The 14,906-nt window shown below is 42.0% G+C and overlaps 1 protein-coding gene across 1 annotated transcript; it reads left to right on the top strand.

Moving 5' to 3' along the window:
• The first annotated feature begins 505 nt into the window (after positions 1-505).
• Positions 506-1,797, top strand: LOC124673118. Its single transcript, XM_047209245.1, is given in 2 exon segments — positions 506-1,573; positions 1,576-1,797. Coding segments are annotated over 2 exon segments (1,290 nt in total).
• The last annotated feature ends 13,109 nt before the right edge of the window (positions 1,798-14,906 follow it).

Here is a 14,906-nt window from a genome sequence, read left to right on the forward strand (position 1 = left end):
GTTCTCAAGTCGACTTTCTACTACGGTCAATTTTGTCCCGTTTATAGGGTTCCTGGCAGCTGACGATCATGTCCATTAAGGGCTTGTCACAGTACGAGTAACTCTTTTGTTTTCCCTTATTGACCTAAGCAATTGTTTGAGTCTAACAAACAACTGAATTGTTTTGAGAGTGGCAAAGAACTGAACATATTTTGATGGTCCAAGTTAGGCTGGCAAAAAACCAGTGACGAAGCCCAACAAAAACAGCCCAATAGCCTCACCCTAAGCCATTTCATCCAACAAAAAGAGCTTCTTTCCCCAAGCCGCAGCCGCCTCCCTTCCTCCCTCAAAGTACATCCCTCCATTGCTGCTCTTGTCCAGCTCCATCTCCTCATACAAGCTTGCTCCGCCGCCGCCGAGCTGACTCCTTCTCCCAGCAGAGCCGCCGCCAAGCGCCGATCTGGAACCCTGCCCCTGAGCGCGAGGTGGCGGGCTGAGGTGCCTGCCGAGGACTCAGGGGGCGTCAATGAAGAATGGGGGCGAATGGGGGAAGCCGCGGCCGCGCGGCAGCACCAAGATCGATGAACTATCCGTCATTTCGGACTGGGCGTCGCTTCTACCGGAGCTCGTCCAAGGCATCGCCGACTGCGTCCTCTCCACCACCGGCGGTGTCGACGCGTACATGGATATGAGGGCCGTTTGCCCCAGCTGGCGCTCTGCCATCGCCAAGCCATCTCCACTCGCCACGGACCTCCGTTTCCGCCCACGCCACTGGGTCATGGTCGACATGAAACCCGACAACGACGACGACGACGCCCGCCTCTTCCTCCACGTCCCCACCGGGCGGTTCCGCCGCCTGCGCCTCCCGGTGCTCCGCGACCACATCCTCGTCGGTGCTACCGACGGTCTCCTCGTGCTCGGAGAAAGGGAGTCCCCGCACCTGGCTCGTGTCCTCAACCCCTTTACAGGTGACATGCTCCTCTTCACCGCGCCGCTACCTGAAGATTTTAAGCATATAGAGTATACCGCGCTGCAGGGAGGCTCTCATTGCGCGCTGGTCTTCCTGAGATCGGCCACGGTGTTCTGTGCTGTTCCAGCCAGCCAAGTCTTTACAGACACGGACTTTACACAGGAGGCCTCTGGTCCTGGTCATTACTTGGATAGCATTGTTAACTTCCATGGCAACATATATTGTTCCGATATGCACGGATGGTTATTCGAGCTTATCACACCAGAGGAGCTCGAGCTCATAGACCAGGTGCCGCCTGAAATGGACGTATGTAGAGAGGAAGAATTTGGCGAATTGCGTTCTTATCTCGTGGAGTCTGACGGGGAACTGCTGCTTGTTCGCTACACAGAACTATCTTTCAAAGTTTTCAGAGTCAACATCCAGTACATGTTGTTGGAGGAGGTCAAGAGCCTTGGCAGCCGCGCGCTCTTCCTCGGTGAAGATAGGTGTGTGTCTGTGGATGCGGATAAGCTTCCGTCTGTTGACAGAGACTGCATATACATGTTAGATTATGAAGGCATGAGCAACATGTGTGTGTATAACCTAAGAGGCGACACGGTGGATATTATCTCCGAAAAGCACTATCTTGATCGACCTTTCAGCCTTGTTACGGTTCTCTTGCAGTATTGCGATTTCCGTCCCTTGTCCTAAATGTCTGTGAAAATAGAACTGTTCTGGCCTTGGTGCTATTGCCACTTCAGTACTCTGGGGTTACAACCGATATATGCGACGAAGGGGAGATCAAGCAGTCGAACAATATATGTATTTCAGTTATCTCTTTCATCAGTCGTGTTCCTGCGTCCGCTTGACTGATGTTTATTAGCTCTTCATGAATGCCTATTTCAGTCCATGCTATGACAATTGGTGTGTTGTGCTTGAAGTACTATTGGCTTAAGCTACATATACACACATGTTGGCTTGTGTGCCCCTGTTACAATGACGCTTGTTGCAAACTTTTGAATTTTTTCTGCACTTCCAATCCCTTAAAAGTCCTGCCATCACTTTTGGATCTTCGATCACTATGACCCAGGTTGTACTGTCATAGCCGATCCTGGTGGGCATGCGAAGGATGCTCACCAGACACCAGATGTGCTACTACAAAGTTTTCCAGTCTGGTCCGAGTAGCCCCTATGTGCAGTAATAGGCACTCCCTTAAGTTGCAAAGAACCCTTCTCCAGGCATGTTAAATATTGATGCACAGACCTTGGTTAAACACAATTTCACTGTGGCTATTCCACAGCCCCACATTACAATAGAAGTAGCAATATTTAGAGCAGAAGATCTAGAATGGTTAACCCACTGTTATGTACCATGTTAACACAAAGTAAATAAATAAAACACCTTGCCAATTATCTTAGCTGCAACAAATTCTATAAAGAAGATGGTTAACTCATTTTAGTTGCTTGCAGAAGACAGACTCATGTGGTTCTTCATATTCTTGTTGCTCAATTATCCCTTGTGATAATATTGTTTTGTGCCAATAGCCACAAAAACATATGAATTATCGGGGGCACTTTAATAATACACATTACAGGAAGAAACATGAGTGTCACCCCTCAACACTTAGCTATCTTATATAAGGAACTAGAAGAGTGGACATCTTTAGACTGATATTGTCACACAAACAGCTTTGGTGTTGACCCTACAACATTGCTCCTCAGGTCCGGCTATCCAAGGTCAGCCCAGCCATCTCTACCAAACTATAGAGGACTAGTTAGCTTGGGCCAACAACTAGTTCACATTTGAAACATGAAGAGCAAGCAAGAATTACGCTGCAGCTCGAGGTACTGCATTTGTTCATTATTGTGTTTAAACTACTAGATGGAGCTTATGTATACCTGGGTTGATCTATAAATAATTTGGTCGACGCGGCTTGCAATGCAAAATTGCAAATGAGCAAGGCTGATGCTACAACATGTAACAGCTGATATCTTTACTAGGAAACAATGTGGGCCGCGATGGTGTTGAGGCTTGCACGATGACAGATGCAAAGAGGAAATTATCTGAAGATGATAGTGTTCTCCCTGCGGGGAACTTTGATCTTCAGTTTGCCTGTAGCTTTTAGTGCCATTTGTTTTGTTCTCAATTGGCGGATGTTAACAAGTTCAGATATGACAGATGCAAAGAGGAAATTGTCTGAAGATGATAGTGTTCTCCCTGCAGGGAACTTTGATCTTCAGTTTACCTGTAGCTTTTAGTGCCATTTGTTTTGTTCTCAATTGGCGGATGTTAACAAGTTCAGATATGACAGATGCAAAGAGGAAATTATCTGAAGATGATAGTGTTCTCCCTGCGGGGAACTTTGATCTTCAGTTTGCCTGTAGCTTTTAGTGCCATTTGTTTTGTTCTCAATTGGCGGATGTTAACAAGTTCAGATATGACAGATGCAAAGAGGAAATTATCTGAAGATGATAGAGTGTTCTCCCTGCGGGGAACTTGGATCTTCAGTTTGCCTGTAGCTTTTAGTGCCATCTGTATTGTTCTCAATTGGCGGATGTTAACAAGTTCAGATACGAGGCTTGTAAGGGGCTGTTTGGTTTAGGGGATAGCTCTAGGAGATGAGGGTATCCCCAACCACTTGGTTAGGGATAGCCATTTTTCTTGTTTGGTTATATAGAATGAGAAATGGTTAGTGGTAGCCATTTTTTTGGTTGATTCAAATGGTAAGAAGTGGATGAGTGGTTGTGCTGACCTTTTTCATTCACATGGTGAGAATACCCGATAGACATGAATTGAGTTGATTTGGGGATAGCTGTTGAAGTCAATCCCAATTAATCTAACTACAATTAGTAGTACTACAAGCCGACTTTGGATTCATACAGTTATTACAAGCTAATCTGACGTTCTGGACGGAGGACCACAAAATGGCCGGATGTGTGAGCTCGTCAATTGTTTGCCAAGGCGGCGTTCTGGGAAATTGGTTGGCTCGCCCGGGGCTTCAGGGGAGAGACCCAGGCCGCCGCCGCCAGAGAGTCCCCTTCTCAGGCCAGCGCCCGAGCACCTCATTTGAAAACAGAGATTAGAGTCAGGGGGAGTACACATAGGGAAGGAGAGAGCCAAGCATCGCAGGTCAATGCCCCATCGACCGTCGCGCATCGTAGGCAATCTCCCCGACCTCTGCTGCCTCGTCGCCCCTCCCAGGCCACCTAACCGACCTCCGCAGCTCTGCTGCCGCCCATCTCGGCACTCCCCTGATGCCGTCCAAGAGAGAGATGCGAGACAGGAGGGAGCAGCCACCATTCGGGGGAGAGATGGGGAAAGATTTCGTTTCTTTCGTGGAGGCTAGAGACGAGAGCCGGAAGTGGTTGGCCTCGTCCACCACATTTGGCCGGATGAGCTAAGCCAGCGTTTTGACTGAATATTCCTACAATCTGGTTACCGCTGCCACTCTCATCCTCTCAACCAAACGGATATGGTAACCACATTTTTAGTGGCTACCCCTAACCACTTCGGGATATCTCCTAAACCAAACAGCCCCTAAAAGGATACCGTTATGTTGCGAATCCCCTCCTTAGCAATCGATCGCTCAAGCGATCAGTTTTGGTCGGCGCGGAGCGCTTGCACGGAAGCGCGAGTCAATTCACTTTTTTGTCTTGTACTGTTTAATTACGTTCACATGCAGATGTGTGTTCACACTAACAGCTCATGTGTTCAATTACGTTCACATGCAGATGTGTGTTCACACTAACAGCTCATGTTCCCACTTGCATGTTGCATACAATCAAAGAGCGTTCACACTACATCCATGCATAAACAGCTCATGTTCCCAACTTTTCAGCACGAGGCTAGCTCTCACAAGTTTCTGCATGCATGCACGCTCTTTTTTTCAGCACGAGGCAGACTCTCAATTCTCTTTATTTGCAATTCCCTTTTGACAATTCTTTTTTTTTTGCAATTCCCTTTATGTTGTTATTTCGTACGGTAATTCATGTTTTTTTGATTAATTTTTATAATTCCCTTTTTCGGACTGGTGGTTTTTAAGGGGGGAAATAACGGGTGGGAAGATCCACTTGCAACTCAAATGAACTACCACTTGCTACTCAAATTAAGTACTATTTTTTAAGTTGTAAGCTAACAAAAGTTGCTAAAATATTCTAAATTAAATTTACCGTTGATAAATAACGGGGCACCGGGTTGATAACTTGTAAACAATAAAAGAGTCCCTACATATTTTAAATTAAATTAAATTTTTAGGGTTGATATTTATTTATATTTATCATTGATAAATAGCAGGTCACCAGGTTGATAGCTTGTAAATTAAAAGAGACTCGCTAAAATATTCTAAATGAAATATTTTTTAGGGTTATTATTTATTTATATTTACCGTTGATAAATAACGAGGCACCAGGTTGATAGCTTGTAAAATAAAAAAATGTTCGCTAAAATATTCTAAATGAAATATTTTTTATGGTTGATAGTTATTTATAATTACCATTGATAAATAACGGGGCACCGGGTTGATAACTTGTAAACGAAAAAGAGTCGCCAAATATTCGAAATAAAATTAGATTTTTAGGGTTGGTAGTTATTTATATTTACTGTTGATAAATAACTGGACACCGGGTTGATAGCTTCTAAACTAAAAAAGATTCGCTAAAATGTTTTAAATAAAAACAACTTTGAGGTTGATAATTTTATACATTTACCGTTGATCACTCAAGTACGGAGGGTTGATTATTCAAACAAACAAGATTGATAACTTTTAGCCCGAAAACAAGTTTCTCGAAACATATCAACATGGGTGCTAGTTTTGAAGATCTCGTCGAGACGGATTTATTGGTGAAAGCGAATCTTAATTTGAAGTTGTCGTTTGAAAGTTAAAACGTTTTGAATTTTCAAATTTAGAAAACATTCCGCTGACATCAGCGGATTCGTCTATTTGTGCATGCATGCAGAACTTTCCCTCAATAGTCTGCACCAGGTTGATAATTTTATACATTCACCGTTGATCACTTAAGTACGAAGGGGTTGATTATTCAAAGAGAGAGGGTTGATAACTTTTAGCCCGAAAAAAAGTTTCTCGAAACATATCAACATGGGTGCTAGTTTTGAAGATCTCGTCAAGACGGATTTATTGGTGAAAGTGAATCTTAATTTGAAGTTGTCGTTTGAAAGTTAAAACATTTTAAATTTTCAAATTTGGAAAAGATTCCGCTGACATCAGCAGATTCATCTATTTATGCATGCATGCAAAACTTTTCCCTCAATAGGGCACCAGGTTGATAATTTTATACATTTACGTTGATCACTCAAGTACGAAGGGGTTGATTATTCAAATAGAGAGGGTTGATAACTTTTAGGCAGAAAAAAGTTTGTCGAAACATATTAACATTGGTGCTAGTTTTGAAGATCTCGTCGAGACAGATTTATTGGTGAAAACGAATCTTAAATCGAAGCGTTCATTTGAAAGATAAATCATTTTAAACAATGATTTCTGCTACATATATTCGACGGGTGACCCTAAATTTGCATGCGGTGATTGGCCATGCTAATTAGGAATGCACTTGAGGAGAGAGAAGAAAAGGTGGTCCATCTCATGCATACCTTCTACTTATTGTCATGCTAACTTGCATGCATTGATTATTAACATTAATTACATGAAAGGGGAGACATGCACTGTCTCAAAGCTACCTGTCAGAAAGGGAAACACGATTTTTCTCTAATTGGGCTGTCGGAAACCGATCGCGCAATAAGAACCTGGCGCGCGAGAGCCAGTTAGGGCCGCCCGTTATGTTGACTAGTTAGATGCAGCGGCGGAGCTGGAGCATCAGGTACCCAGGTGCCCACATGGTATCTTAACATATTAAAAAAAAGGTGGTGCATAAGTACTGAAAAATTACCAATGAACAAAGAATTTTCTTATCTACCGCCCCTCTGGCTGTGGGCAGCTCCGCCACTGGTTCGATGTAATGATTCTAAACCTGATTCTGTCTTATCAGTTTGTTTGGGAGAAAAAAAAACCTTGAAAAAAATGGGACTGCTAACTTTTTGAAAAAAAATGGTTCGATCCTTGAGGCCAACAGAGGCAGGTACAGGGCCAGGTCCGGGTTAAGCCCATTCCCATCCTGAGGCCCATCAGACAATCAGGTGTTCGGAGAGTTCGTGAGAAGGCCAGCCCTTCCCTCCCCTCCCCTTCCTCGTCTCCGGCCGCACCCCCTCACCCCACCGCCGCCGCCATGGTATCTGGTAAGCCTCACCATGGATCTCAGCGTCCACTTCAAGGTACGTTTTGTGAACCTTCTCTTGGCGACATTTTTCGTTTGTGTTGTTGTACACTGCTAGTTGATTGGCGGATTAGCGAGTTTTTCTTATCAGCTGTCATGCGATCTTGTTGATTTAGGGTTAGTGTGCGAAGGGTGTTATGACTTATGAGTGGATTGATGTGAGATGAACCTAAAGATTAAAGGCTCTGTTCTATTGTTTGCACGAACATTTCCTCCTTGCTTCAGGGAAGCTGACCCGTTGCCATCTGATGATACGTTGTAGTATCATTTTGCTGTGACAAATGATTTGCAAGCAGTGTGAATGGGACGTCATCTTTAGGATGTTTTTGGTTCCGTGGAATATCTAAACCATGTCCAAATTTCATCCAAATTCTAAATCTTACTGCAAGTTTTGTGCCTTAATTTTTTTTCTAATAGTGTGTGCACAACTTTGAGTATTGTTATATATGTCACGATATTGATAGGGCCAGGCAAGGTATCTCTTGGTGATTAGCGTTGCTGGGCAGTGCTCAAATTTGAACCCTAGCGAAATTTTTGCAGCTTACAATTAAGTCAGGATCAACTTCTTAGATAATTTCGCTCTCGCGGCATGTACAGTGCTATCTAGTCAGCAGTCGGTAACAAGGAACACGTATGAAAGTTTCTGACTTGGAAGAGAGAGAAACTTCAAGACGGGGGAGTCAGTCTAATTGCGCGGAAATCGCTGCTTAGAGATGTCGCTATAACCGTTGTATGAAGAGATCGCTAATCGTGGGCAGGTAGGATCGCCCGGTCGGATGGAACTAACTTTTCTCCTTCTGTGAAATTAGCAAAGTGAACTACAAATTTCATAGTGTAACAAATTGTGGCTGTCACTCCTTGCTCCGGGAAGGGAACTACGAACGCGGCAGGAAAGGAACTTTGTGAAGTTCTGGTCAACCTGTGAAGACTGGCGGACATAGTTTTCAGAATAAAATAAACCTTTTGAAGAAATATTTACGAAAACTTGCATTTTCCTATGACTTTCTGGTCTGTGGTCGTAGCTAGTGCATGATACACCTATTTCCTATAATGAACTTGTTAAGTATGCTCGTACTCATCCCTCTTTGAATCACCTGCTTAGTTATGGAGGCACCAAAGGAGAAACTACCGTGGAACTCGAAGACAAAGGAGTCAACTGCAACATGATGAAGAACCCAAACAATGAAGTCAATGGAGTCAACTTCTGCATCAGTTAGAGTGGAAACCTAGACCAGGAGTAGAAGGGAACCATTTACCTAATCCTAGCACCTAAGTAGCTAGAATTCTATAGCAAGCCAAGTATCTTTAGAACTAGAGTTAGAAATAACTTAGACTACGAGTTGTTCTTTTGGAGTTTTATTTGAAGTTTTACCTCACTGTAAAGTAGGATGCTATGTTTATCTTCTGTAAACAGTTTGTGTATCCTTCTATAGACATGCCTTGGACTCGCATATGTTTCTGTTGTACCACTCTGAGGGATGTAATATTGAGTGGTGTTTCACTTGTGTTATGTCAACGAATTGTGTACTACACCATGCAGTGGTATGCTGGGTCACCATAGAGCAGCAGATGAATAAGGTATCCGCAGATGTTCTTGCATTCGCTGGCATATATGTCACCACTCTTCAGCTCTACAATCACATTAGAAACCGGAGGACGAAGTGGAGCCTCATTATGAAGATGAAATCCGATCGCATTCTTGACTGGAGCGAAGATGGTTACTGCTTCTACGGCGGTGATGAAGAGACAGCAGACGAGTACATTCAGCTACGAAGCCTCATTGAGTTCCTGCATAGATCTGAAAGTATGTGAATGTCGTCCGCACTATCAGATGTTCCTCGTGGATTGCAACGCTATCCGAAGCACCGTCAGTACGTCGGCACCTCGATCACGAACTACACTCATATGAAGACGATCTTCACGCCCCGGTTTGTGTGCAAGGCGCAACTGTTCCAGCCTAACTTGCTGGTCAAGGCTATCGACTTCATTGCAGACAACGAAGCAGAGTATGTCAAGTATCGTAAGGTGCAACCACTGGAGAGGAGGAGCTGGCTTAGGACCTGGCTTCGCAACCAGTTTCTAGCTAGGACTTGCTACAACCGGATCCCCAGTCTGTAGCATTGAACTTGTTCGAGGTGGTATTATACTAGCCCCTGGTGTGATGAACTTGTGATGCATCACGAAGTAGTTGCTTCGCTCGTGATGCATCGCCCATTAAGTAGTTGATGTGTACTACCAGCACCTTTTGTGATGAACTGAATCTGATGTGTGCTGTTATTCAGTACTAGGTAACCTCACCACTCGAAGTGAAGGGGTTACCACATCACGCAGCTATCTGCAATTAAACAGGATGTAGGCTGCATGAGCAGGGAAGAAAGTAGTGGAAACGGGCAAAAAACCAATGGGGTCTGGCTTCCCTCTCCGTCGCAGAAAAGGCCGTCCAGGCTACCAAACAAGTTCATAGATAAATATTGGAGACTATCCATAACTAAAATGTCATTTATTTACGAGCGGAGGAAATACTGTTTACTTGGTATTGCATACATTTTTGTGTTTGCAATCAGTTTCATTGTGACCTTTTATTCACCACTGTTGAAGCGATGATTTTCTGTGAAATAAAACAAGTCCATGGTACAGATTAAATTATGACTGACATTTTGGGAGATATCTTCAATAGTTTGAGGCATATGTTTGTATTGGATACCAGATAGCTGATCCACATGCCCTGCTCTTGCAAAACTATGACGATGCACTTCAGAATTTCACATTGTAAATCTGCACTCCTATATAGTGTACCAATTTTAAATCAGACTCACAGCATCAATTAGAACTGTTGGCCTCCTAAATATAATGCTTGAAAGCAGCAGGATTCACAAATGCACAGTCGCTTGAACTGCCTCACCATGTTCTAGAACCATCCCATTATCCTTGCAAAAAAAAGTCCAAGCATTATTGCCATATTTGTGTTGAGCTGAAGCAAGATTCGAGACTGCCTTCCCAGAGAATGAGGGGTAATTAACAATTAAACACGTGAGGGTCCTAGTGGGTACATTCTTATTTCTCTATTTTATTTCCTCAGTTTTCCAGCAGTCAATGTAGATTTCCCTTATACTAGTTTTCAACCTTTCGAATACAATATTCGTGAATTCGTACATCCACAATCTTCATTTGCCTTGAGTTATTTCACAAGGACACTCCACATTACTCTTTTTTCTTGTGCCAAAATCACTCCATAATGTTAAGACGTCCATTGTGTGTATACATGCCAGCTGCATTGATGTTTTATCCCTAGTGGCAACAGCACATCCACAACCTTAGAACTTTCTGTCACTGTTCCAGATTTAATGGAGGCATGAACCCACTACGAGCATAAATACTCCCTCTTGGAGTTACAAGTAACGACTTGGCCAGAGCATCTACTAATAACGGAGAGCATGCAAGATCATAAACAACACATAGATGATAGATTGATAATAAACATAACATAGTATTCCATATTCATCGGATCCCAACAAACGCAACATATAGCATTACAAATAGATGATCCTGATCATGTTAGGCAGCTCACAAGATCGAACAATGATAGCACAATGAGGAGAAGACAACCATCTAGCTACTGCTATGGACCCATAGTGTAGGGGTGAACTACTCACACATCACTCTGGAGGCGACCATGGCGGTGAAGAGTCCTCCGGGAGATGATTCCCCTCTCCGGCAGGGTGCCGGAGGCGATCTCCTGAATCCCCCGAGATGGGATTGGCGGCGGCGGCGTCTCTGGAAGGTTTTTCGTATCATGGCTCTCGGTACTGGGGTTTTCTCGACGAAGGCTATATGTAGGCGGAAGGGTAGGTCAGGGGGCGACGCGAGGGGCCCACACGCCAGGGCCGCGCGGCCAAGGCCTAGGCCGCGCCGCCCTGTTGTGTGGCCGCCTCGTCGCCCCACTTCGTTTCCCTTTCGGACTTCTGGAAGCTTCGTGGAAAAATAAGACCCTGGGCGTTGATTTTGTCCAATTCCGAGAATATTTCCTTACTAGGATTTCTGAAACCAAAAACAGCGAGAAAACAAGAATCGGCTCTTCGGCATCTTGTTAATAGGTTAGTGCCGGAAAATGCATAAATATGACATAAAGTATGTATAAAACATGTGAGTATCATCATAAAACAAGCATGGAACATAAGAAATTATCGATACGTTGGAGACGTATCAGCATCCCCAAGCTTAGTTCCTACTCGTCCCCGAGTAGGTAAACGATAACAAAGATAATTTCTGAAGTGACATGCTATCATAATCTTGTAAGCATATGTAATGAGTGTAGCGATTCGAAGCAATGGTAAAGACAATGGTTAAACAACTGAACCATATAGCAAAGACTTTTCATGAATAGTACTTTCGAGACAAGCATCAATAAGTCTTGCATAAGATTTAACTCATAAAGCAGTAGATTCAAAGTAAAGGCATTGAAGCAACACAAAGGAAGATTAAGTTTCAGCGGTTGCTTTCGACTTGTAACATGTATATCTCATGGATAATTGTCAATATAAAGTAATATGATGAATGCAAATATGCAAGCATGTAAGAATCAATGCATAGTTAACACAAGTGTTTGCTTCTAAGATAGAAGGAAGTGGGTAAACTGACTCAACATAAAAGGTAAAAGAATGGCCCTTCACAGAGGGAAGCATGGATTGTTATATTTGTGCTAGAGCTTTTATTTTGAAAACATAGAGACAATTTTGTCAACGGTAGTAATAAAGCATATGTGTTATGTATAAGATATCCTATAAGTTGCAAGCCTCATGCATAGTATACCAATAGTGCCCGCACCTTGTCCTAATTAGCTCGGATTTTCATGGATTATCATCGCAATACATATGTTTTAACCAAGTATCACAAAGGGGTACCTCTATGCCGCTCGTACAAAGGTCTAAGGAGAAAGCTCGCATTGGATTTCTCGCTTTTGATTATTCTCAACTTAGACATCCATACCGGGACAACATAGACAACAGATAATAGACTCCTCTTTAATGCATAAGCATTCAACAACAGATAATATTCTCATAAGAGATTGAGGATTGTTGTCCAAAACTGAAACTTCCACCATGGATCATGGCTTTAGTTAGCGGCCCAATGTTCTTCTCTAACAATATGCATGCTCAAACCATTCAACTCATGATAAATCACCCTTACTTCAGACAAGACGAACATGCATAGCAACTCACATGATATTCAACAAAGGATAAATAGTTGATGGCGTCCCCAGGAACATGGTTATCGCACAACAAGCAACTTAATAAGAAATAAGATACATAAGTACATATTCAATACCACAATAGTTTTTAGGCTATTTTTCCCATGAGCTATATATTGCAAAGACAAATAATAGAATTTTAAAGGTAGCACTCAAGCAATTTACTTTGGAATGGCAGAAAATACCATGTAGTAGGTAGGTATGGTGGACACAAATGGCATAGTTTTTGGCTCAAGGATTTTGGATGCATGAGAAGTAATCCCTCTCATACAAAGCTTAGGCTAGCAAGGTTGTTTGAAGCAAACACAAGTATGAACCGGTACAGCAAAACTCACATAAGAACATATTGCAAGCATTATAAGACTCTACACTGTCCTCCTTGTTGCTCAAACCCTTACTAGAAAATATCTAGACTTTAGAGAGACCAATCATGCAAACCAAATTTTAGCAAGCTCTATGTATTTATTCACTAATAGGTGCAAAGTATATGATGCAAGAGCTTAAACATGATCTATATGAGCACAACAATTGCCAAGTATCACATTATTCAAGACATTATACCAATTACCACATGTAGCATTTTCTGTTTCCAACCATATAACAATTAACGAAGCAGTTTCAACCTTCGCCATGAACATTAAGAATAAAGCTAAGAACATATGTGTTCATATGCAACAGCGGAGCGTGTCTTTCTCCCACATAATGAATGCTAGGATCCAATTTTATTCAAACAAACAAAAACAAAAACATACAGACGCTCCAAGTAAAGCACATAAGATGTGACGGAATAAAAATATAGTTTCACTAGAGGAACCTGATAATGTTGTCGATGAAGAAGGGGATGCCTTGGGCATCCCCAAGGTTAGATGCTTGAGTCTTCTTGAAATATGCAGGGATGAGCAACGGGGGCATCCCCAAGCTTAGAGCTTTCACTCTCCTTGATCATATTGTATCATCCTCCTCTCTTGATCCTTGAAAACTTCTTCCACACCAAACTCAAAACAAACTCATTAGAGGGTTAGTGCATAATCAAAAATTCACATGTTCAGAGGTGACATAATCATTCTTAACACTTCTGGACATTGCACAAAGCTACTGAAAGTTAATGGAACAAAGAAATCCATCAAACATAGCAAAACAGACAATGCGAAATAAAAGGCAGAATCTGTCAAAACAGAACAGTCCGTAAAGACGAATTTTTCAGGGGCACTATACTTGCTCAAATGAAAATGCTCAAATTGAATAAAAGTTGCGTACATATCTGAGGATTACTCACGTAAATTGGCAGATTTTTCTGAGTTCCCTACAGAGAAAACTACTCAAATTCGTGACAGCAAGAAATCTATTTCTGCGCAGTAATCCAAATCTAGTATGAACCTTACTATCAAAGACTTTACTTGGCACAAAAATGCAATAAAATAAAGATAATGAGAGGTTGCTACAGTAGTAACAACTTCCAAGACTCAAATATAAAACAAAAGTGCAGAAGTAAAATAATGGGTTGTCTCCCATAAGCGCTTTTCTTTAACGCCTTTCAGCTAGGCGCAGAAAGTGTATATCAAGTATTATCAAGAGATGAAGCATCAATATCATAATTTGTTCTAATGATAGAATCAAAAGGTAACTTCATTCTCTTTCTAGGGAAGTGTTTCATACCTTTCTTGAGAGGAAATTGATATTTAATATTACCTTCCTTCATATCAATAATAGCACCAACAGTTCGAAGAAAAGGTCTTCCCAAAATAATGGGACAAGATGCATTGCATTCAATATCCAAGACAACAAAATCAACGGGGACAAGGTTATTGTTAACCGTAATGCGATCATTATCAATCCTCCCCAAAGGTTTCTTTGTAGAATTATCAGCAAGAATAACATCCAAATAACAATTTTTCAATGGTGGCAAGTCAAGCATATTATAGATTTTCCTAGGCATAACAGAAATACTTGCACCAAGATCACATAAAGCATTACAATCAAAATCATTGACCTTCATCTTAATGATGGGCTCCCAACCATCTTCTAACTTCCTAGGAATAGAAGTTTCACGATTTAGTTTCTCTTCTCTAGCTTTTATGAGAGCATTTGTAATATGTTTCGTAAAGGCCAAATTTATAGCACTAGCATTGAAACTTTTAGCAAGTTTTTGTAAGAAATTTATAACTTCAGAGATGTGACAATCATCAAAATCTAACCCATTATGATCTAAAGCAATGGGATCAATGTCCCCAACATTAGAAAAATTTCAGCAGTTTTATCACAGGCAGTTTCAGCAGTTTTAGCAGTTTCAGACAGTTTTGCAAGCTTTGCATTAGGAGTAGAAGCATTGCCAACACCAATTATTTTACCATTGATAGTAGGAGGTGTAGCAACATGTGAAGCATTAGCATTACTAGTGGTGGTAATAGTCCAAACTTTAGCTACATTATCTTTAGCATCTTCTTCT

Source organism: Lolium rigidum, chromosome 7 (genome assembly GCF_022539505.1).
Source record: "Lolium rigidum isolate FL_2022 chromosome 7, APGP_CSIRO_Lrig_0.1, whole genome shotgun sequence".
In the NCBI taxonomy this organism is placed as follows: Eukaryota; Viridiplantae; Streptophyta; class Magnoliopsida; order Poales; family Poaceae; genus Lolium; species Lolium rigidum.